General features: G+C 43.1%; 1 protein-coding gene across 1 annotated transcript in view; it reads left to right on the forward strand.

Annotated features, from left to right (window-relative positions):
- CAMK1D (calcium/calmodulin dependent protein kinase ID) overlaps positions 1-25568 on the forward strand; it is a 136304-nt gene that overhangs the window by 78805 nt on the left and 31931 nt on the right. Inside the window, exons 4-6 of the mRNA XM_026091118.1 lie at positions 6772-6910; positions 11671-11797; positions 20285-20360. Of these exons, the coding sequence (XP_025946903.1) occupies positions 6772-6910; positions 11671-11797; positions 20285-20360 (342 nt within the window). The remainder of the gene's footprint in view (positions 1-6771; positions 6911-11670; positions 11798-20284; positions 20361-25568) is intronic.

A 25568-nucleotide genomic window follows, 5' to 3' on the forward strand; every position in this document is an offset into this window, starting at 1 on the left:
AGAGTGATTGTGCTTGGACTGACTTACTGACATTCCGCCTTAGAAAATGAATAAAGCAGAAAGTAATCGCTTCTTTAAAACTAAACTTTTGAATGATTTAATACATCCTGTGCATATTCCAATGAAATTTAAAAAAAATACTGTTTTTTTCACAGTGAAACCCATGGTGAATCCACTGTGATGTAAGGATTCACATGTGGTAGACTGATGACAACAAACCGTTGACCGACACATAGGGCACGGGTTAAAGCCACCATCGCTGAGCTTCGGTTTTTGCCTTTTCGTTTCAGGCGAAACATGGTGTGCACTAGAGGTGTGGAGGTTTGCTGCAGGACCAGGTTGCACTGGAGGTTTATCAGTGCAGAGATCTGCCTCCTAAATAACGATAGCAGCCCTGCCCAGAGTTTTATTATCACTGTTAGGTCCCAGGTCTCCTCCAGGCACTGCTGCCAGTGGGGGAACCAGAGTAGATGTAGACGAGTGTCCTGCTGGTATCTGAAGGACTGTCAGAAGCTGTCAGTCAGTAAGGTTTAGTCACAAGAGATGTAGGGACGGAAATCCTTTGTCATTTGGTTGTTACTGATGCTGTCATGCTTTCTCCTGCTGCTGGAACTGGGGGAAATTTGGAATACAACTCTGCATATTTGAATATTGCATAAAATTTTGAATAAGACTAGATAGCATAGACCTCAAAAAATCATAAACCTCAAAAGAGCTCTGCAGTAGGGATTCTGTGAAGAAAAATGTTGTCTCCAAAGATTTTAACTGCCAAACTGCATCACATCCCAACAGAGCAAGTGTGAACCAAGGTTTCCAGAGACCTACGGTCTTGTCCCAGTGGAAACATAAGTCTGTTCTCCAAAGCCCAACCTCACTACAGCTGCTCGGCAAATGTCATATAAACCTTTTCATGCAGGGAAAAAACTGTTTTGTTTTGCTCAGTTTGGTTCTGAGAGATGACCAGATCATTTTTGCCCAAAGTTTCCAAAAAAAAAAAAAATCTCAGGGTGGGGGCAGCCCTCTGCCACTGCCCTCTACCATCATTTCCAAATGAATGCTGATGGCACCACTGGAAACGACAAGACACTGGGTCTTACACAAAAAAGTGCAGGGAAAATTTACTGGTAAGTGTTGCTACAGGCAAGTATGGCTGTGCGGTTGGTACGGCCACTGTCACAGTGGTGGTGAAAGGCCGAGGGACCATCAGCCCCCGGAATAAATCACGGAGCAAGTGTTGCTTTGAGCAGTGCTATCAAAGGAGAAGGCGCTAACAGTCCTCTCTCTCTACCACATACACACACCTATATTTTAGAAAAATGAGCCCAAAGTAATCCTGCACCCTTCCTTTGGTGGCCTAGGAGCACGTATTTATGATTTTAAGGTTAGTGATTTAAGGCTACCATAACAAGGAAAGTCCATGCCTCATTCAAGCTGAATATTTTATGATGTGCTGGAAATGAGAAGGCCAGTGCAATTTTCTGAGATGTATACTGAATAAGGCAGGTCTCTGTAGTATTTTTACAGTAATATATGGCCCTCCCCGATTAACATCTTAAATTATTGGCACAAGGAGAATTTTAATCACCTACTTATATTTGGAGGAGGTCAGGCTGAATGATCATAATGTTCCTTTTTGGGTCTAAAATCCATTAATCTGTTTACTCATTTTCTTCTTGTGTGTTATGTAGTTTGAACAATGAGATGAGGGTAGCCAATTTCTCTTTCCTTTCAAATCGTGAACTGGTCGGGTTCATTTTCTAGTTCTCATGCATTTTCACAATGCAGAGGAAGTTTAAAGCCAAACAGAAACCCCCTCCATTAAAAACAAAATAAATGTAAAAAATGGAAATATTTGTATTAATAAGAATTCCTTCATTAGAGAAAATGAATACGCAAAGCCTGAACTTCCAAGGAACAGTCCCTTCGGTCTTTCTTATCTCACCTCACACTTCCAGCTTCGTGCCCCGGGGGGCTGCGGTACGTGCTTCGGCTGGTGTATCAGACCCGTTCAGTACATCAGTTCGTCCTAGTTGAGATACACGGACTTGACCCCGTGTCCATTGAAATCAGTGTGTTTGTTTCTCATCAACTTAGAAGATTCAGCGTTTCACATTATAGTGAAAGGGAACATAGAGATTTAATATTTTAGGGATGGCTCCATTAGCTGAGCTCCTTMAGCGCTGGGGGAACCTCCATCCTTGTGCTGTTGATTTAGTTGGTTTTTTGGGGCTGCCCTCGTCCTGGGTTTTGGGTGCCTCTTGGGTAACATTGCCTCATCCCTTCTAGCAGGGTTGGGCCACTGTATTCGTCATGACATTGCCCCCCGCTGGACAACAGTCTCAGTTCTAGAGCCTCCACCTTGACACTAGTTGAAAAACATGCACATCTCTACATGCCACAAGCACGTCAGCAAACCATTGGCAGAGGTTGTTTCCAGGGTTTAGCTACCAGTAGGACAGGCACTTCCACAGCTCRTTTACTTGACCAGCCTTTTAAACCACAGTGAACTGTGACTGCAGATAGCTAATGCCAGTGTTGCTCTTGCCATCGGCAGAGCTAAAARCCTTCTAAAACGGAGGCTCAGGGCAATGGGATATGGGAGGAAACGGCAAACATTTCACTTCTGATCAGTAAGCTGCTCACAGCTATTGAGTAATACTCATATTTTACCTGTTTCCTATATTGACCTGGGATCCCACCTGCTCCAGATTTCTGAAATCAGCCCACTTTCCTTTAGGCATCCCTAATCTGCAGGTTTAAACAGTGCTAACAAGTGCCTAGGGACATCACCACTTTTCTGCATGGCTTCTTTTAACACACCCTGATGATGCTTTGATGACTTGTCCCTCTGTTGGGTCACGGCTTGGAATTGCAGTCAAGCATCAGGCAAACTTCTCAGCCTGGGCAGTTTCCTACAGTTGTGGAGGGAACTGCTTGTAAACTGAATAGCTTTGCATAAATCCACCGCTGATGAGTTCATCAGCAAGACTTTTGATAAAAAGCAATTAAACTGTCAAGTGGTAAACAATCCAGAGCAGTCCTGGCCTGCACTCCAAAAGATACAGAAAGGAAAAAATCAACATGTTGCCAAATGGCAAAGAAGTCAAAAGCGGTATGTCAAAGCATGTTATTTTTCAAGCTCCTAAAAAAAGCTCTTTTTTGCTTCATGCGGAAAGGTTCCTACTCTTAATAGCAATGGGGGATGCATGGGAGAATGAATGAGAGGATTTATCTGTACACCCAGATGGTACCAACAACAGAGGGGAAGGGAAGGAATACACTGCTTGAGAAACAAGTTCGTTTCACTTCATTTTTCTTTATCTCTAACAGGAGTTGTTTTTCTTTTTGTTGGTCAGTTTGGCTTTTTCCCAGTGAACTTGATGGTGAGATGAGTTAACCTAAAGTGAAGRTCTAATACTAAAGCAGAAATATCTCATCTGTCCCTAACTTATATCTGTAAATTAGGAATTACAGAAATCTAGAAATTCTGTAGTGACAAGCCCTGAAACTAGCCCTTGAATAGAACCTGTCTGTGGACTGCAAGGAGGCCGTAATTGTCCTGTAATTCAGYGGTTCCACCTCAGTCTGCCCTCCTGGGGTTTGTGTTTCCTTTTAAGTAAAAAAGGGGTTCCCCGAGCCGCAGCACTCACCCTCCTCCCTCCCCGTGCACTGAGCTGGCTCTTCTGGCTCCAATGCTGCRGTCGAGACCAGCTTTAGACAAACGGGCAACATCTCTGCTGTGAGTTAAGAGCTCAAATACTCTCCTGCAGCTGGGCATGGTGACAGCTTGCTCCTGGTACAACACTGCCTCATGCCAGCTGGCACTGTCCTTGGGCACTATATGGGGAGAGCATTCCCAATGACAGTATGGTTGAGTTGACCCTATTTGGGAAGGGAAGAGCCAGGTGGACACAAGCTTCTCTGTCCTGGCGCAAATCATTACCAAAGTAGATATCGCTCAGATGCTGTGTTGCAGAACATCCTCAGGAGCTGAACCCCAGCTGTGAAACTTGCCTGCAGAAGTGGGACCTTATAGGTGAGCTAGTGCGAACATTTAATGTAAATCCCATATACCATAACATATATACAATAACATACACAATAAAGTGGGTCCCTCAGCTCTCTGCGTCTCCCGCACTCTGAATCAGCAAGTGGCTGCAGACTAGCAGCTGCTCCTCCTGACTCCTTGGATTAAGCAGCTGGTTTGCAATGCATCATGCAAAAGGCTGAAAATATATTGTGTGTGCTGAAAGAAAATTGTAAACAGATTTAGTCTGGGTACGGTAGATACACAGGAGTAAATTTGACTAAAAAAAGCTTGTGGTTAAGGACTGAGGTATAGGGGGAGGGGGAGGGAGTTGGGAGGGAAGGAAAGTTTGTCATTTTAATAAAAAAACATGTATGGAGTTATACTCTCTGGGAACGTGGAAGGAGAGAGTCCTTGTGCAGGAAAGCACATGATGTAAATCAGTACCTACTAAAGCATCTCTTGAATATAACCAGAGGAACTATGTGAAATTGTAGAACAGCACGCACTAAGATTTCATGGGGAAATGTGCTGTATTCAGTCATGCTAATTACTACGTGGGCTCAATTTTCAGTGCAATCAATCCACGGGAAACAAAAGGGCCACAGGGGAAATAGGAAAAGACAGATCTGGCTAATACAAGCCAGATTCAATAAAACTGTATCTACCTTCTGCAAGCCACGAAATGGATTCTCTGCTCTTCCTTGGTGAGGCCCATGGAGTGGCACTGAATATTGTAGCAATCATAGATCTAAGAGGGACTTGCAACAACGCTCGCTGCTATGCTTCCCTGCCCAGTCTGCACCGCCACTGTGTATATCTAATGCATAATAATATATATCTATGTGACTAGGTTTTCTGCATAGCTTTACGAGTGTCATCTTAGAGCAGGCTTCAGTGTGATGGAGCTCCTGCAAAGGCAGCCTTGGCCTCTTCCCATCGGAGCAGAGTCCCGGGCTCTCCGCTTCACTGGGACATGAGGAGCTTTTCCTCAACCTACCAGCACAACTACGTGGACAAGTCTTACTGGGTGCTGCCAACAGTGGGCGTCAAGCCCGGAGCCACTGGTGTGGCCAGGGGTGTTGAGCTTTGCTCAGAGCTGATGTAAGCTTGGGTCACCCAGCTGAACCTCACAGAAGGTTTAACTTGAGTCCCACTGGAAATGGTGAGATGTTTTATATTCAACTACTGTGACATTTGGATTGGGCCGTGGGTGAACTTCACCTTCACTGCATAATTTCAGTTTAACGCCAGTATTTTAGCAGACCATTCAGCTTGTTTGCCTAGCACTTTATGGGTGGATTATCCAGTTTAGTTTTTTTCTTCCCAGATTTCTTCGCAGTTTCTAAGTTGAATGTGTTCATTTTTGGTGGCAGCCTTCTCTTCCATGCAGGCTCCAAACTTTCCTAGGAAGTGACTTCATGGCATTATTCAAGCTGATTATTGCTTGCAGTGACTGCAACTGAATTACCTAGTGTTCGTAGAATGGCAAGCTCCAAGTCCATATGTATTTAATGACTGTAATCATTTATTATTTTCCCTTTATTGGGTTTGTTTTTAAAAAAAGTTTTACTGTGCTATTTATGATATGCTAAGTGGTGGAACTTGCTGAAAAAACATATCGCATTCATTTTATTTTTTAATAGGTTTTGCTTGTTAAAATGGAAATCTTTTATTTACCCTAGTAGGGCAGTTTTTTGCTGACAGTTTTATTATTTCAGTTACTCAGAAATTTCTTTCCTCTTTTGTTTCCCCAAATAGCCCTACAGGGATTTTTAATGTGTCCATTTTTTATTTAAGATTGGGTTCAGAACATGTTACTTCTAGCAGGGCAGAGGAAAAGCATAATATAGCAGACATTAAATAGTGGGATGTCAAGGTTTTATTTTCCTCTATGAGTTGTGGAATCCTTTCCCTATCTGTGTCATCTGGTAGTTAATTGAGCTCATAATCTGTGCTCCCTCATTAATAACTGTCTTCTCTCAGTGTGAGTCAGAGCYCGTGCTCAAGTAAGGACTCATATGAGTTTGTGGCTGTTAGCATATGAACATATATGCCAGGGTAATGTGGGGGAACTCTGGACATATTTAAAACTGCCCTTCCCCAACGTGAGATGCCAAGTCCTTCAAAGAACTAGTAGCAGCAATTACCGTCTGCATTTCACGCACAGATGGGGAAAGGGGAAGGAGACCATTCCTACAGGACAAATCCCAAGCCTTGGTCAGCTCAGCAAAGCCTGACCCCAAAGTGCTGACAGTAGTAGGGGACCTTAGAAACCCCAGTGGGCCAGCTGCCAGCGGGCAATGACAGACCTAATTTGCCTGTACAAGTAGGGTGGAAGAGCATGTAAACCGGTGTCTGCTCCGCCTGGCTCTTACTGGTGTAGAGAGCTGTGGTTTCTGCTGGTTCTAGTGAGTCTTTGACCACTGATGTGGAATGGATTTTTTTGTTTTTCCAATATAGAGCAAACATCTCTGGTTTTGTCTTCTTACTTCTTTACTTTCCTCCTTGCTACTCTTCTGGTCTCTGAGGTAGACACAGCCTTTCTCCCCCCACCCAATTCTGACTGGTCCTGGGACTATGAGAAAACTCAAGTTCAAATGCCTGTTGAGGCAGCCAGAGAGCCCCTGGGGCTCTCGGTGGACATATGCTCAGACTGCATGGGGCTAGTAAATGTCCATGTCCATCCTGTGGAGAGCTATAAAGCAAGTCTTCACACTTGTGTGTCCYGTCGTGTTTTCCAGGGTGTCCGGGGGAGAGCTTTTTGACCGCATAGTTGAGAAGGGTTTCTACACTGAGAAGGACGCGAGCACCCTGATACGCCAGGTCCTGGACGCCGTGTACTACCTGCACAGGATGGGCATCGTGCACAGGGATCTCAAGGTACGACCGCTGCTTCCCTTGCTCCTCCACGCGGTGACAGTGGGGGTGCCTAGTTATGGGAATCTGAATCCTGTAGATCCGGCCTTCCTTGGGACTAGCTGTTTCAGCAAGGATTTATCACAAGAAGGATGTTTTGAAGGCACTTTCCTTTGTGATTTATTTTACTGAGGACTTTTGCAAGCAACACTGTTATGATTGGGGGAATTTAGCAAATACGATGCAAGGAAAAAGGTCCCACCTGAAGACATGAAACATTACATTATGACAAGCAACTTTTCTCAGCCAGGATATAAGTTTTTATTGCTGTAAAGTGTCTTGCAGATTTGCAGTGCTATATTTACTTTTACTTAATAGTAATTACTTAATAATAATAAATCGTGTGGGAAGGTTGAATCATTTCCTATTTTGCCATTTGGTCCAGTGCATTTTTGGACACTTTCTACAGCAAGGATTCTTTTAACAAACGTTGTGTGCTAGTGTGATTTTTAGATAACTGTTCTTTTAGCTGTACTGAGTTATCACGTCAACAGTTTTCCACTTTTCTGGGGAAAAAAACCCTGCATTGTTTCCTCCTTGTATCTTAAACTGTCATTAAGATAAGCAGACAGGCCTGAATTTCATAATATACACAACTAAACCTCCCCGTCTTTAGGTATCTTAAATAATAAATTAGCAGAAAGCATTAGAAAAAAGTACAAATGTCAAAAGAAAAGTGTGAGTTCAGTTCCTGAACTCATTAATCCTACCAAAAGTTAGTGACAGAAATTAAGAATTCAGTGAATAAAATGACACCTTTGGTTTTGGTTTGGAGGGATGCTCCAAACAAGAGTTGCCTTGAATTGTCCTCAAGTAACAGTTTGTTGTGAGAGTCACAAGCCACAAGTAAATTTGCTTTTTTGCCTTTAAAAGTAATTTTGTATAAAATGCATTTTTAATTATTTGTATTTTTAATGCGGTCTAGTATTGAACTGCATGTTTGCATTTTTTGGCAAATTCTTTTAGCAATGGTTGTGGTGACTGGAATGTGACCTCACTGTTTTGTCTTAACTTTGATGAAAAATTGGAGTGATGAGAGATACTATTTATTTTCTTTTTATCTCCTCCAAAATTAGTGCTGATATAAAATCCTTGTTGGAGGAAAGCAATAAATTACAGGGTTGTTCCAATATGTGAAACAAAACTGAGCCCATTACAAGTGTAACCGTCAGCTCTACAATTTTTTAAGATGGAGCAATGCCTATTAGCGACCCTTTGGGGCAAGCAGACATGGCTTCGTTTTGCTAAAGCCTCAATGCAGTCGTTTCCTTCTGCCATTCTTCGAGTCCAAATCTGAATTTTTTTGCTGTACGGGGACGTTTTCCACGGGATTGTGCCCTTTTTCCACACCTGACTGCTGTAAGCGACTTGCCTCAATCCTGGACCCCTCTAAAAATGACTACAGTTGGGTGATCTTTGCTTGGAAAGAAGCCCAAGTAGACTAGTAGAAAGTAGAAATACAAAAAAAAGTATGGGTTAGGCACATTTTTAGGGCAAAACTTTGAATCTGCTGAAGGGCAGGATACGCTGATGTCTGTAAATCACTATTTCTCCTCAGCATTTCACAGTTTAGTTCTAAAAGTCCCAAATAATGGGTTTTCTGTAAGGAGACACTGATTAGTCTTCTGTCTCCTGCAGTCTTCACATGCAGCCTGCATTTCCCATTCCTTTCCTGCTCTTATTCTGCCTTATATAAAAATATTGTCTTATTTCCTATAATTCCACACCACTTCAGTGTGGAAGGAGTTGTCTAGTATTTTAACTTGACCAGCTTTCTCCCATATGCAATTTGTAGGAAATAAATTTAGGCTTTTTTTCTGCCACAGTAGATCTAGGAAGGCAGTCCAAGGCACTACATTGTCTGAACTATCTTTATGCTTTAAAGGAATGCTGTAGCTCTCATTTTAAAACTATTTAATCTTACTAAAATTTCCCACAATAAAATCTGAAATCTGGCGATTGGGAGGTGGATTAATCTGCCAAATACTTTAAGAGTTTATTTAAGGACATGCTGAATTTAGATCAAACAAGCCTCCTTCTCCAGCAGGGTTCTGGGGGACAGACTAGCTCTTCTTCTCTTTCTTTCTTTTTGTCTGAAAGTGTGTGTCAGTATTATATCTGTTGTTAAAAYGACTCATAAATTACGGAGCTTGAGACTCTCCTGCTGTGAGTTTCTGTTAGCACAAACATACCACGATGGCAAAAATAAGGGGATGATAAGGCTCTTTATGATCTCAAAACATCAGGATAAGTGCAAGATTTGAACTGTAACTCCCCAAAATGAAACTAGGGGARAGAATCCACTCTATAAATATACAACCTTTGAAATATCTTTAACAATTAATGATTGTAATTATGTATTCTTCAGACACCACATTAATACTTGCTGCAGTTAGGAAAAGCAGATTCCTATTCCAGGACTGTGGTCTGAGTAACACAGCAGAAGACAACGACAGACAGCAGCAGATAAAGCCCAGTGAAGTCCAGTGTTTACAAAATTATTGAGCGGCTTGAGCAACGCTACTTGATACAGAGACGTCTAGTTAATGCTTTTGAATTAACCAGATCACTTAATAAAATGTGGCGTTGTTCTTATTTTAGTCTAGTTTAAACGGGTGAGTTTCTTGGCACTGCTAAACGTGAGTAAATGCGGGACGTGAGATGAGTCAGTAGAAATCATTAGGAAAGCTTGTCTTTCCCGTAACACTGACTCTACCAAAGCGGATCAATACCAGAGGTAGTGCAGCACGAGGAGTTTCTCCTTAGCTCTGTAATCTTGAAATGCTGCCAGAGTTTTGAAGCTGGTAGAGTTTCAATCTGTTGTAGGCAGCGGGGAGGGAGAGAAGAGAGAAATCTGCAGTGCAAGGCTCAGGGGATGGCAGGAGCTAGGAAGAGGGCTGTGGCCGGCCAGTAAGGAGTGGGGAAGGGRTGGGAAATTGTGTAAGAGTGTTAGTGGAAGTTCATTCCTGTTTTGTTATAATTAATCCAAAGCAGTGCTAGTGTGCAGGGCTAAGAATGATCTTAACCAGGGCAAAATGGGAGGGTGAGAAAACGTATGGAGTCATTTCGGGGGAAAATTGGAATGAAGCCATCAAGTGAAATTTAGGACCTAGCTGTAAATCACGAGGCATAATGTATATGTGTCCTGATGTACATTAGTGAAAATCAGGGGTACCTCCACCAAAGGGAGTCAGTGGCATAAAACTGATTCATGTGGTGCCTGAAACAGTGTCAGCATTATAAAGACCACTTAAAGCACTGGACTTATGAGGTGTTGTGAGAAGATACATAAGTAGTACAACTCTGTAAAGTGTTTTAGCTACAACTCCAGGTGGAAAGGGAACCTCCGAGTAGCATGGAGAGGAGGTCGCTCCCCTGTTGCTTCTTCACCCCAGTGCAGAAGGTTATCGTGAGGGCCCCCGTGGTGTGCTACGAGTGGTGGCCTTGGGACCTCACAGCTCTCGTGTCAAATGTGCCTCTCCAACTTGTTTCCTCCCCCCAAAACCCCAGGCCTCTGCAAACACTGAAATCCAGGCCCTAGCCCACCCAACAGCAATGGCTGTGTGTTGCTCTGCTTGGGTCTTGGGCTCACCATGAGCAGGGTGGAAATACCTGATGGAAAAATGCATAAACAGCTGAAGGAAACCTAAAAATGAGTCCAGTGTCCTCAGCTGTGCTACAAGGGAAGGTGCCAGCTCTGGTGTTAGCCAGTACCCCTGACTGCAGTAGGATTGCTCCTCCTTCATAATCCAAGCCTGGATTTGACCCAAGGAATTTAATGATGTTGCAAAACCCCAGCTGTCTCATATCATTTCTTGGAAACCCACGGCTGGAACACATAATAGATTGGTAGACAAATTGTGCTGAATTTGGGTAGACATTTCTACCAGCTTCTGGGCAAAAAGTCTCTTCGAGGGTTATGTTGAAATGTTGGTTATCCATCACTTTTACATGCAAAGAGCCCAAGGTCTGGGTTGTGCCATGGTGCAAACAGAGCTGCCCCGATTTCTGCGGGGCTCTCAGGGGCAGGAGATGCTGAAGCCTTCGCAAGCTGAGATGTTAAGCAGGGGAACAGCCCTACGAAGTGTGCTCTCGCAGCATCTAGCAAGAGTTTTACCATATAGCGGTAGCATATTCGAAATATATGTATTGAGAATTAGCAARTAATTTAGCAGATTGATATCCGGAGGTTGATTGGGCTCTCAAAACAGGCTGACATCAGTGTAAATTCACAGGGCTTTGTGGTGTGACTCTTGTTTTTGCTCAGCATAAACAAGTCACTGTTGTCAGTACTGCAGCATTTTTTCCTAATCAGCTCTAGCTAAAGCATCCTTGCTGTGACTCTGTTGACTTTAAAGGCATTTCCTCTCTCGTAATATTTATTTCCAATGGAGAAGATATAAAAATTCTCTAACACCTACTAGTTCTCTTTTTCTTTTTTTTTTAACTACTGCTTAACCCCAAATGCAGCTTTATAAAAAGTTTTGAGTACACTACCTGGATTTGCCATATTTCCTTGCCTTCTAATGAATCAGTCTGTCTTATTGCTATGAAGTGATGGTATGTTGGACACTCCTCAGGAATAAGGGACAAGCTTTAGTTAGGGGAATGGAATGATATTAATGTGTGACATATCTGAGGATTATATTAAACACAAAGCATCAGCCAACAAATGTTACTGCACTTCCATACTCAAAACCCATTATGCTTTTTCTTCCTTCTAGCCTGAGAACCTGCTTTACTACAGCCAGGATGAAGAATCAAAAATCATGATCAGTGATTTTGGATTGTCAAAGATGGAGGGTAAAGGAGACGTCATGTCCACAGCCTGTGGGACTCCTGGATATGTTGGTAAGCAGTTTGGTTATACTAGCCATCTGCTGTTCCCTGCTGCAGCATAAAAGCAGAGTGAAAACAAAGGCAGTAAAAGGAATGATACTTGTTTTCTAGTGTCTCTACATAGTACACATAAGATTTTACAGATGTTAGTTAGAACTAGGGGTTTGAGGAGTTTATGATGTTGTCTTGTGTGCTTCTCCTTTAGGTCCCAATCCTGCAATTCCTGCCCTTCGCTGGAACTTTGCCAGCTCAGGGATTGTGGGATTAAGCTTGATGATTTTATTYCTTTGCAAAATGAATTTTCTCAAAGACTGTGCCTACGGTTAAATTAGAAGCATGGGAAGAATATGCAAATGCATCTATTCTGCAAGTATCTATAAAACCAAGATGTTTTACCTAATGTAGGATATTATTTTAATCATAAAGGACAGTATTTCTGAGATTCCCCTGACAGAAGACAGTAAAATGAAAGAGCTACATTCATTCTCCAGCAATCCTCTGTTAGAACCACATTAAGTTACTGACTCCTAGAATATAATTATGTAAAGGCTCTTTAGATCCTCAAGTCCTCCATGCCAGTAGCAAATTGCTTCCTGCCACATATTGCCTGATATTTTGCCTGTCTCAGTAGTGATTGTGCAAGGATGCTGATTTGCACAGCATTTGTCAGCATCCTTTTAAAAAAAATAAACCAACTGAATGCAAGAAGTGTATGGAAGATGATTACAAGGTCTGTTTGAGCAAACACTATTTAGAAGGCTCACTTCATATTTCATGAGACATCCAGCAAGCCTGTGCCTGTTCTGATACCTAGATAGCCAGGTTAGAGAGTAAAATTAATTTCTGGGGTATCTGCGATTAAATCCATAAAACCGAAATGACAGTGGCTGCTCCAGGGATACATTTGTCTCAGATCTTGCTRCGAGGAAGGAGCCAATGTTTTCTAGTGGTCAGAGAAAGGATACTGCTCGTGCCTTACTTAGGGTGCCACTTGAGATGAGGCTTTCCGCAGAAAGTTACACTGACAACAAATGTGTTTTATCTCCATCTTCATTTCCTTTTCTTCTCCCTCCCCTTGGTCAGATATTCTTGGATTAATTGTGGAGAGGCTGATGGCAAGGATGGAGAAAACTTGTTATAGAAATGCATGTGGGCAATTTAATGACCGTGGGCACAGCTCTTTCTGCTTTGCAGCTGCCAAGTCGCCCGTGTTTTCACGCCTCTGTTGTTATCAGGGTATAAGAACATGAACAGATGATGCAATTATGACACAGAGATCCAGATTCATCCCAGGAATACCTTTTTCAGTGCATTATCTTCACACTGCACAGACACACTTTGTCCTGATAACCTTAGAGAAAGGCACAGATTTCTTTGGTTTCCCATCATGAAGCCATCGTAGCCTATTATTTTAAGAAATATGAGTCAGGCTGCACTCCGTACAGCCTGAATAGCTGTTTTGTGTCATCAAACCAGACTGGAAATCTTCTTCCAAAGCCCTAGCAGGAGTGGAGCTTAGCCAGCAATTTTCATAATTTTTACTGTCATTAGCTCTTCTTTCCTCAATTAACATGTTTTTTTCAGTTCTTAAATGTCCACTGACCAAAATAAGTCTGCAAGATGTATGGAAGTGAAGATTATGTTTACTGAACTGCTGATGAAAATGAGGGAGTGTGACTCTGCTTTGGCACAGAGTGATCTCATATGGCTGCTCAGTGTTGCTATTTACACAAGAAAACTCAGTATTTTGGAAAGGAAGCTCTCTGAGCATGTGACAAAAGCTGTAGTACTTGGAGAGATATCTTGAGAGTTCTCATCACTCAGGGTGATGTTGATAGTGAAGACACAAGTTCCTCCAGTCCCTTCATTACCTTACTGAATACAGGATTTTCTCATTACAGTTCAGGAGGTCATGGCAGCTTTTTTGTGAATTGCTGACTGGAGTTTTTCCCCTCTCTCAGAAAGAAAACTTCTTTAGATATTCGTTTTATTTCTTTTCCTTTTCATGGGAGACGGCTCCTCTTCAGTACTGCTTTTTTACATAATTGGTTGCCCAGACAACATTCTCCAAGCAAGAACATTTTTGTTGTCTCTCGTGATGATCATGCCCACAAATAGGCCTCCGTTAGTGTTATACCTGATTGCACATCTTCTGCATACATGGGCTGCAATTTGTCCACAACAAAAAGCTTTCGTGCCTTGCAGCGTCACTAGAATTTTCAGCGCTTGCCTAATGCCCCCAAATAAATGTAGCAGTCCTTCCCCCTAATGGCACAAAATGGGTATGTATCCTAGTCTGAGTCCAGGGAGACGTGCCACAGTGCTGGCCTGTGAAGTTCCCTTTCTACCCCTCTTTTTGATTGTTTTTTCCAGCTGTTTTCCTAGCGTCGAAGTAACGTTCAAGGACCTGTAACTTGCAACATAGTTTCTGGCACTTTTCTTTAAAGGTACATGGAACATCCCATTTTCTAAGATTTAATGAGAAATTAATTATTTTTGTCAGCTTTGTTTGGAAATTCCTGAAAAAGTCTTAAGCCCATATCACAAGCCAAAGGCACCAGGGCTTGGTTAAGAAGCCATTAACATCTACTACTATTCATACATCATTATCTCCAGAAACCAAACAAGCAGGATCCCATTTTGCAAAGTGCTATACAAACTTGTGACTTTGTACCAGATCTGTGACTTTAACTCAGGTCTGCTACCCTTAGTATTTTCAAACATGCTAGGCACCGTGCCATTTCGATCTCATTTCCCCGATTAGGAACTGTCCTTCTTACTTGCTTACTACTCTTATCTATCTCTGTTTCTTATGGAGGAGTCTAGATGATGAGCTGGGACTAGGTGGCCAGCTTTTAGATGGCATCTAAGATAGGTGAGATGAACCAGTTTGTATGGTTCATCTAATTGGAAATTGGATGTGTGAATTAGCTTGCATAGAGCCCACCCTAACTTCTAGACTAGAGAAGTGATGTTTTCAAAAGCCCCTGAGTGATCTGTGTGATTATGGGTAAGATCTGTATAAGGCATTAGTGATTTGCCATTTTAAACATCACAACTTTGGGCTGCTGGGCTTCAGACCATTTATAGGAGCTTGATTTTGGTGGAGGAAGTGTTCAGAACTGCCTGAAAATGAGTCTTCCCTGAGGTGTGTCAAGTTGGGCACTAAGCAGGATTGCAGTCACTCGGCATGTTTCTCCAAAGTGATTTTGGCTGCTTGAGAATTAGGTCTCGCCTGCTGACTTTCCATGAGAGTTGGTCCCTCAAGAACTTTGCTTACTTCTGCAGGTGGAACTTAGACTAACAAGATGCTTAGGAGCTTTGGAAACTTTGGAAAAAATGTTAAAAGTCTTTCTCAGGCAATCTGATTCTTTTTGCGGAAATGCTGAATTATGAACTGTGTTTGTGGCTTGTAATTCACTTAATCCTCTGAGATTTTAAATTCTTGCTCTGAGGCCCAACTCAACTTTAAGAAATTTTTTTGTTACATTTTCCTGTAGTAAGGATTGGGTTGTACCCTGGATGTGTGGTTGATCCCTCTACAGACTACCTCGCTTATCATTTTTATTCTCTGTAATGCCTTTATAAAAGGTCATTTCACACCTTTCATCTCTGCCAGAAATCCAGTAGAAATTCCAGATTATATCAAAACCATGCAGTTTTCTTAGCCCTGCGCAGGACCAAAGCATTAAAATAAACAATAGATTTCCATGTTTACTTTTGACTTACTTGGTATCCTTTGAGTCAAAGGTTTGAAACTACTCAGTAATCTTTTGGAATATCCTTATTAGCAAAAAGCAACCCCAGGAGTTGTTTAGGCAGTAACATGAGTAATGAAGTAAAAATAAAGCATGGGAATTGCGCTTGTCRGGGTTTGCTCAGGCACAGGCTGGTTACAGTGCAATGGTTCCACGCTCAGCTTCATTGCTGTGCAGCGAAACACGATTTGCCTGCGCGTGGTTGTAACTGCTTGTGTCCCACGCTGGCTTCTTAACACTGACTCAGTAACAAGAAAAAGGAAACCAGCAGGGCTACACTGAAATCCTACTTTCCTTCCTAAACAGCACCAAGCAGCAAATTCTTGGCCAAGCAGGGCAAGCTGAATGCTGGAGGACTGTGTGAGGGAGGGAAGAAGTGGTTTCTATGCCACAAGGAGCTCTGGTCTTGTGTAGAAGTCACCTTACATGCGTCTTAGCCTGCTTTTACCATAAGGAAGATGCTTCGTATGGAGGCAGGGGATCTCACGCTGCTCTTGCACTGTCTCTGGCTTCAGGAGCAGGTGCTAGCTTTGCCCTTCATGCATCCCACCCRTCGGCTCCGTGGTGCATCTGTCCATCCTCTAGAGCTTCTGCCTTCAAGAATCCTAAGCAATGGGGCTGACGACATCTCTCTTTTGTGCAGAGACTTGCAAACTCTGCCTTTTAGCCACCTTCCCTCTGGCAATTCATGGTTTCCTGGTAGCTGCACAGCCCCTTTCATGTTTGACCTTATTTCCTTGCAGGACCTACCTGCACCATGGAAATGGCACTAAAATAATTCCAGTTGAACTCCTAGGCCTGGCCTGTGCCAGTCCTGTTTGCTGGGCCAGTTGAGCTATGTCCCTGCCCAGAGTAAGCAGGTACCTAGTTATTTTAACTCTATTTAGATCTTTTCATTCTTTCCACATTTAAGGCATCCTCCTGATTTCTCTCTCCTCTGGGGATCCTCAAAACCGTCACCCTTTGTTCAAAGGCTGTGTTCCTCCTGGCATGCAGTTCATGGGAAATCATGTAAACCATAAAAAATAGCATTATACTGAGTTCCTGTGAGACAGCAACATCTGCCAGCAGTAGTACCAGCATGGGAGTGAAGGAGAATCGCTTTCAAGTATGAGGCTAGTACAAAGGACAAGCACCCTCAACACTTTGTACAGCTTGTTCAACAGGCTTAAAATATCAGAGCAATCCCCATAACTTAAGCTCTTTGCAAGAACATGGATTGCAGTTTTTGGCATCCAGCAACTTCATTTTTAGGGAGCTTATTAACGTTGCTGTTCCCACTGGGAGTAATGGCCTAGTGCTCTGAAATGTGTCCAAACTTTCCTGTTCTGAACCTTTTCTTAAAACATCCCTTTAAAACAAGCCTTTTAAGTTCTYTTAGTTAAAAAAACAAAACAAAACAAAAGTAAAACATCAAAATGTCTGTCCTGGAAGTGAGTGTCCTCATTATCCAAAAAAAGATATAACACACTCAGGGCAATTCTTCCTGTCTTTCCAATTGCTTTGGCTACTCAGGAAAGAAAGTCTGATCACCGTCTTCTTTCTGCTGCCTCCTTTCCCTGGAAATATCCAGCTGCAGTCTCAAGGAGCACCACTTCCAGAACTGCTAGCCAGGAAAAACACGTTCACGTCTTGCAGATGAGCTTGATCCTGCGGTGTGCTTCCCTGCTTCCCTGCTGCCTTCCATGGCAGCAATTGCCTGATACCGATATACATCACTCCCTTAATACAGAGAGACGTGCTGTAACATGGACCCTGCTAGGACCCTCCAGACTCTGATATCCCACTGAAACTAACCCTGCTGCCATCCCCTAACCTCCACCATACCCCATGAAATGGGGAGGAGAACACATGCCAGTTTTAGAAGGTGGTCACACCTATTTGAAGATGTTGGATGACAGGAAATTCTGCACAAGAAATGTGCCACTGTGACATGATCCCTAAAATGTTCATGTTTAAGAGGGAGAGACTCTTTATTTAGTTCACGTTCCCTCATCTCAAATTTGTTTTCGGTTATGTTAATACGGCATATCTGTATAATGTCAGGAGCTGACTAGTATCTGTTCAGAAATCGTTTGCATAATAATTCCTTTGGGGAATATAGGACGTATAATATTCACCACCGTCTTGAAAACAGTGCAAACAGGAACAGCCACTCAAAGCAGAAGAGAGGTGCTGATTAAATATTGGAAATCTGGAAAGACTAGAGAGATGGAAGAAATCTAACCACCTAAGGACAGGGGAATACAGACTCCCTTCTTTAGCATATTTTATCACAAAACCCAGTCACAACAGATAGGAAAAAAAAAGAGGAAACTGAGTCTCAGAAACCATATTTGATATACATTTTGAAAAAATATTCTTGCTAGAGGAAAACTTGGAGGCAAGTTTGGATGAGTCAGAAAAGAAAGAGTGAGGCTAAGAAACACAAGGATTGTCTGGGAAAGTTGTCCTGAGCARCTCTGAGGAACAACTATTTTAAATAAGGAACAAGAAAAATGTAAATTTGCAAGACTCTCCAAGGCAAACGAGCCCTGCATTGTGAAGGAGAAAAAGGAAAGCTATCTTGGGCATCCAGGATCTTCATTTTAAAGGAGGAACGGGAGAAATGTGAGTTCACATAACTCCAGGGCAATCCATCCCTGCACCACAGGGGTGAATGCCAGCTTTGTGGGTTATCTGGGAAAAAGTGTTGAGCAGAGCAGAATGGTTCTCCACTACTTTAATCTAGTATTCAGATTCACCCTCCACCTGACTGACCAGCACCAACCTGACATACGAACGCTGACCCAGTTGTTGGGAATGGAGTTAGTTCTGGGTAGTGGCTGAAGATGCCTTTTATATTTTCAGAGCACTGTTCTCTATTGGGGTAAAAACGTTTTAACCTGTATCTTGATAGACTACACCAGTGTGCCTGTCTTCTGTAAGGAGTTAGGTGCTTCTCAGGACTTGGGTGGAGGTTTCTGCCAAGCAGCTAAGGCCTGGTTAGGAGCTCTTTGGATTGGCTGGTGCAGCAGTGGAGAGAAGTCTCCTTCAGCAAGCAGTGAATAGGCATGAAGAATATTCACACATTACAACAGTATAGAAGTGTATTAGGATTAACCATATTTGAACAGAAATGTCATTTTAATTTCTTGTGCATGCGTTGGTCCAAGTTTGCCAGGTGACTCAAAGACTGGAGTAACATTTACCCTGGACTGCAGAGCAGCATTTCCCAACCTTCAAGAGCCATCCTAATCTGACTGCCAGCAATATCTTTACCCTCATTTTCCCTGGACTTCCTTCCAGCCTTTTTACAGTCTTTCTCCCCAGCGTAGCTTGACCCTTTCTATCACTCTGCTCCTTATGGAAATAGAGCCTCGGTGCCCTTATTGCCTTGTGCATTGTCTTCCCTTCCATCCCTTTTATAAAATCCCACTCCCAAGTACCAGAATGTCTTTTCTGTTTCTCATTATTGCTTTCTGTTCCCTTCCTTGCCAGCAATTCTGACCTTAGGTTTGTTGACTAGTCCAACTTAGAAAGATGGCTCTTTGAAGAATCCTTATCAGTGCACCGTATGCATGTAGAGCAACTAAAAGTTAGGCTCAAGTTTTAATGCATTTAACTGCTTCACAACATTTCTCTCTGTTCTTCAAGTAACTGCTTTGACCTAGGTGAGATTCCTAACAGAGTAATGTCTAACTCCAAAGAAATATTTGTGTTGGGACTTGCCCCTCTGTGATTTTCACAGAGCATTTGAACTCCTAAGTACTCAGAGGAAATACTGCACCTTTTGAAACCCGGTGTGGCAAGTCTGCTTTTGGAATGTCGTGAGCAGTGACTTTCGCATTACTGTGGACACTTTGCCTTGAAAATGCAAAAGCTTCTTTTCATGAAAAAGATGAGAGTCMCGCGGTTTAAAATTTAGGTTTAAGCATTTACAACTGAAAAGTCCCAACAGGGAAAACATTATTCTCTAAACTCCCAAACAAAAAATACACCTTTTTAACCATCAGTGATTTAAAAAAGGAAAAACTCCCAAAGCATTTGAATAGATGTCCAGTCTTTCTGTTCTAGCAAAGTTCAGGATATAGTGTCTGAAAGCTTTAGAGGCCGAGAAGGCTCAATTCCTTTGTGCACATGTCTAATTTCTGTTGCTTTCTGTCTCTCCCCGTGAGTCTGTCTTTGCTCTCAGAGGCAGAAGGACAAATGGCTCCCTCGGACTTTGACATCCAGGTGGCTTCATTAGTGAGGTAGTAGGAAGTATGGCAACAGCTCATGTTCYTCTCCTGGAGACTTAGTTTATCTGCTCTGTCACATGCTGCGCTTTCTGCGTTGCCTCTTGAAATCTCCCCTTTGGCAGCATGATGCCGGGAAGCGATGAAGCTGTCAGGATGAATGTGTGTCTCAGCAATGTGCCACGCTCTAGCTCGCTTTTCTTCAAGTCTCCTAAAGTTCTCCTGACAGGGAGCTGATGACCCTTCTGCCCTCAGCCTCTTCTGTATTTTTATGTGCTTGTTTTTATTTTCCGTCCTTCTTATCAGAAAATGGGGAGCTTGCTCGGCTTCAGGAGTCACCCTTCTCCTTGAAGATAGGAGCTTCAAAAACTTCAGGTTATTTTTACAGGTTTTAGGGTTGAATGTGGGAGGCAACAAGGGTCTCAGGGAACTTTAAGTTTCAGAAACAACTATCAATCCTACCTCTTAGCAACATTCAAATATTCAGTCATATAACATGTGCTTGTTTGGCTTTTTATTTTCAGCTCCTGAAGTACTGGCCCAGAAACCCTACAGCAAAGCCGTGGACTGCTGGTCCATCGGGGTTATTGCATATATCCTGTAAGTATCTGTTGATTTTGAATTCATAGGCAGCTTTGGGACCTGCAACACCCTCTCTCACCATTTGGCTACCTGTTTCCTCTGATCCAAGAAAGTTGCTCTGTGACACTTGTGACTCAGGATAAAGTGTATCCTGGACACCTCCCAGGCATGTCCAGGCTGAAATCTGGGCAGAAGCAGCAGGGAATGAACCAGGACCCTTCAAAACAACGTGAAACCCTTCTCCTGACTGCACTACATGGCATACAATAGTGTGGGCTTGTTCAGGTTGTGATGTTAGTGAAGCTATTACCTCCCCTGCTCAAGTTAGTTGTGATCAGAAGCAAGTTTGGCCATCTCCACACAGCACGGTGTCATGCCTGCAGATGTAAAAGTGTGTTGTAAAGTGCCACGTCTCTGGAGGAGAAGTAAYGCCCTGCACTAGTGAGCTATGATAACGGATTTTCAGAGATTATGGTTTTTATGATGTGCTCAGCCAAGACTGCACACTGTTGTGGTTAATGGGAAATGTTACTTACTGTTACTCCACTATTACTTATCACTATTACTTATTATTACTTACTGTTTTCATCCTGTGTGTATGTATGTGAGAATGCTTTTGTTCTAGGAATAGATTTACTAGTCCTTCGGCCACTCTTCTCCGCTCGCAGAAACATCACAAGTAGGCTCAGGTTTTATTTTTATCCGGTTCCCCTGTTACAGGTGCTACATCTGCTTCTGGCCATTCCTGATAGCAAAGGGAAAGGAAGAGATGAAAAAGGAACCCTCTGGTTATGTCGGCCTTTGTCAATGCATTTGGCACATATGAACACTTATCTCTTAGAGGTGATTAAGTATTTCCATCTACACTTGTTTTTTTCCCCAAAGCAAATAATTTTAAACTAAATGGAAATTTTTGTGTTGCTGAAATCAGATTTAAAACCCCTCCAGATGAAATATTTTCAGGTTTTGATGATTTTTAAAAGCCAAAAAAGGGAGAGTTTTTTGTGAGCAGTGAATGATCTACTAAAACATAATACAAAATATTGAAATTTTTACAAAAAATGAGGAGTCATTTTCTTAAACACTTCCAACCATCAGGTCCTGTAGGAAAGGGTGAGCTGATTTCTACACTCAGTTCTGTTGCTTTACCATTAAGCCATTATTTGTGGCTGAGAGTTGCTCCTCTGAAAGGGCTAATTGCTGCTCAAGGGAGTGGGGATTAGTTACTTGAGAAAGGCTACAGGACCAGGATCTTTTTGCGTTTTCCAAAGTGGTGGATAGATCTCAGAATCCATAAATACAGTTGTTTATGGAGATTTAGCACCTGTTGTCATTCAATACTTACCACACTCTTCTTCATAAGACCTTGATAGGCTCATGGAATAATTCAGGTTAAGAGGGGACCTCAGGAGGTCTCTAGTCCAGTCTTCTGTTCAAAGCAGGGTCAGAAGTGAGACCAGACCAGGTTGTTCAGGACTTTATCCAGTTGAGTCTTGAAAATCTCAAGGACCCTGCCCAGCCTCTGTGGACAGCCTGTTCCACTGCTTGGTTGGCCTCAAGGGAAAGCTTTCTCCTTTTAGCCATACTGAAACTCTCTTGTTCCACCTTATGCCCACTTGTGCTCGTCCTCCCGCCATGCACTGCTGCAAAGAGCCTGCTTCTGTCTTCTCAGTAACCTCCTCGTGGGTATAGGGGGGCTGCTTTTAGCTCCCCCCCCAGACCATCCCTTCTCCAGGCTGAACAAGCCATGTTCCCCCAGGGTGCTAACATCGGACTCTAGGTGTGAATATCTTGGGTATGAAATGGTTCATCTAAATCTAACTTGTCTCCATGAAATGGGGCGGCAAGTATTTTAGATCTGGGCACACCTTCAGTGGTTGAGCCATGGCAGTAGATGAGCCATCTCCTGTCCCAGTGACAACACTTGGACGGACTGGAGACGTGTCCTGAGCAATGTGGTCATAGAGATGAGCCCCGTTACGGGGGTTCATTATTGCTGTCCAGACGAGAGTACTTGTAACATTTTGGGGCACCATCAACTCAATCCAGCTCTGTGTGCATGAGGGTATGAGATCACTGCTAATGTTTGCGTTGAGAGGGAAATGCAGAGCTTGTTACATGTGAACCTGTAGGAAAACTCCCTCCAGCTTAGGGTCCTATCCTCATGGGATGGTACGTGGTCAGGGCTCAGGTCCCTGAGCACATGCATGTCATTCAAATAGTAATTGCATAGGTGGCATCTGCACAGTGTAAGGGACTATCCCTACCTCCTATGGGTCTTTGAAATGAGGTCAGGCTGTCACCATAGGCTGGCTCAGTGTGACCACACAGAGCACAACAAGCATCTTCTTTCTGTGCAGGAGAGCAGAGAGCGGCTGTATAGCTGTTAACTGCCGCAGAAACGAATGTCTTTTCATGCCAACACTACCAGTGCTTTCCTTTTTTCCCCCCCTTTTATACAACTGTCAGAGTTATACAAGACTGCAGGAAAAAGCAACTCCAGCGAGCCACAGCATTAAAGCATTCCTACACTCTTGCTTTTCTCCTTGTGCAAACATTTCACGGCTTGTCAGCATGAATAATTTTTGACAGTGTAGTAGAACTGTTTTTGCCAGGACACATCTAACTGCTGTATTATCCACTCTGTGCAATGTTCATTCTCTAAGTTTTCATTTAGTCTTGAGCATAAATTTTATGGCTTGTTTTTTCTACTGCTACCCAAAATAACTTTTTTATATTAAAATAGTATGGGAAGGCTCTATTTATTTGCATGTATGTTTGTTTGTTTAAAACAAAGCCCTGCCTAAAAACTGAGCTTTATGACTGACTTTCCCATTCTGTGTGAATATTTGAAAACTTCTTGAGTAAAAAAACTTAGCAGGGGGATGGATTTATCTCGAAGCAATCATCAACAGCAGGATGTAAAAAACTTTTACATAACAAAGCAAAAATCAACAGTGCTGATACTGGCTTTGTGTCAAATCCCAGCGGGACATGCTAAAGCAGCGAGGAGGAGAGCAGACATGCCGAAATACCTCGGAGGCTGCTTTACCCATCGCTCCCTAATAGTCTTTTACATGGGGATGGTGTGCGCTGACCCAAACTTGCCATCTTACACAAGCAAACCTGAGTGCAGAAGGCCCATGCATTTTCTTGATGTTTTTGGTCTTATATTTGCCAGCCATGGAAGGATGGTCAGGTAGAGTGTTTTCTGTTGCTTCCTTAGTGCTTTGCTGAGCAGGGCATTAACTGGAGTACTTTAGTCCAGCTCGGTGTCACCAGCAGCTTCAGAGAGCGAGATGGAAGAGAATCCAGGTGCAAGATAGCAGTATGCTGCGTTGCCTCCAGTTTCAGTTTATTTTCCTATATTCATCATGAAAATGTACGCGTGTCCACCTGGCTGCCCAAAGGAGGGGCAAACTGCTTCCTGCTTCCCCAGAGATAAACTTGGCTCTCCTTTCCTCCAAGTTTTCAGTCCTATTCAACTTGTGCACCAAAGGCCTTTTTTTGCTGGCAGACCTGTTATTATTTCATTTGTTGCTTTTATGTGTCTTGCTGAGAAATACAGGGGAGTTCTTATTAACAGTGAGACAGTGCTAAGCAATGTGCCCTTTGTCACCTGGTTAATGAATACATCTTTGAAAGGTGGAAGGTCTCGATCTCGTCTGTAATTCCTTTCCTCTTCCCGAGAGTGAGGCTACTCTTTCTGTCAGGTTCAGTTCAGTGGTTTCCTGCTCTGTTTTCCAAATCAGCTTGTTCTGGGCTTGTCAAGGAAGAGGTACACACACTCGTCAAATCTCAATTCTCCATTTGCTGTATGGGGAATTCCCAGCCCTGAGGGCTTAAATCAGTTTAATAAGAATGAGTTCCTACACTTTCTTGCTCACAGGACAAGGAAACCTTTTTAGGGTTTCTGTACTTCATGTAACAAGGACCTGATTTGTATTATGTACAATCAAAATGAATGGTAATAATGCTCTGCCGTAGGAGCGTGATAATGTGTTTGCCAGACTGTTATCCAGGCYGCTTGGGTGGGATTCGGTTTGAGATCAAACCACCTACTTGAACATTTCTATATGTGAGCCACGTGTTTCAGCTCCTGTTACAGTTGGTGACAATCCAGGACTCACTTCGGTTAGTGATACGTCGGTGCTTAGTGCTGTTTTAGTCACCCTGCAGTGTCCCACGGGTCTCAATCTGCTGCTCCAAGACCGCACAGTCCTTGCACAGCCCCATGGCATACCTGCCAGCTGGTCTGGGTATCTCATGTGCTCTAGAGCTTCTGAAATGTCACTGGACTCTATGTGAGGGCAACTGAATCCAGCCCTGAGTCAACACAGGCAGTGGTGTCTAGAGGGTTATTCACGTCACCAGGATGTGCAGTTCAGTTGCCTAAACATGCACATTTAGTACCACACCAGGGTGTCCAGGACATCCACATGGAGCTGGCAAGTATAACAGAAGACCTGCAGAGACCTTCCTTCTGGAGTGGCAGATGGAGGCCAAGCAGGATACTTTGAACCATGTCAAATAGCACTAGATGCCTGTGCTAAGGCAACTGGATCATACTCTGATCCGTATTCAGACCTGTACCTTTATGGCACAATTTAGTCTGCTTGAGGGGCATTGCATCACTCTCTAGTCTCTGTTGACTGTGCTGATTACATCTCTGGTGACTGAAATGGGAGCTTAGAAACTCAGCTCACCTGCAGATACCTTAAGTGTCCTAATCTTGAACTGAATCTCACCCTTGCTCCCCGGAGTAGCCAGAAACTCGTAGTAAAGTGGATGTCAGGGGTGTAGTAACRATAGAGAGGAAAAAAGGGTCCTTTCCTAAGCCAGAAAAAAATAGCCCTGCTGGGGTTTCTGAGACCACTGTGATGGGTACAATGTTAATGTCTAGATTAGCGTCTCTCCAATGCAGCATCATTAGAGGCGTCAGAGCTGGTACATCCACCTGGCACCGAGATACAAGTAGCACGAGCAGCATAGCCCCATAGTGCAGGTTGGGTACTTAAGCCTGCCTTGAGCACAAGTTATTAATTAACTCCAATACATCATTATGCTGCTCTGAATATATCTCTTCCAGCTTCATGCTTGGCGCTACTTGCCAGAACCAGATTGAGAGATATTGGTGTTTAGGGCAATCTGAGCACATCATCCTGCCTTACCTCCCCGGCGGTTCCTTACAGCCGCTCTTAACAGACCATTGCTGTTGCATTTAAG

Source organism: Apteryx rowi, unplaced genomic scaffold (genome assembly GCF_003343035.1).
Source record: "Apteryx rowi isolate R43461 unplaced genomic scaffold, aptRow1 scaffold_9, whole genome shotgun sequence".
NCBI classification, from domain to species: domain Eukaryota; kingdom Metazoa; phylum Chordata; class Aves; order Apterygiformes; family Apterygidae; genus Apteryx; species Apteryx rowi.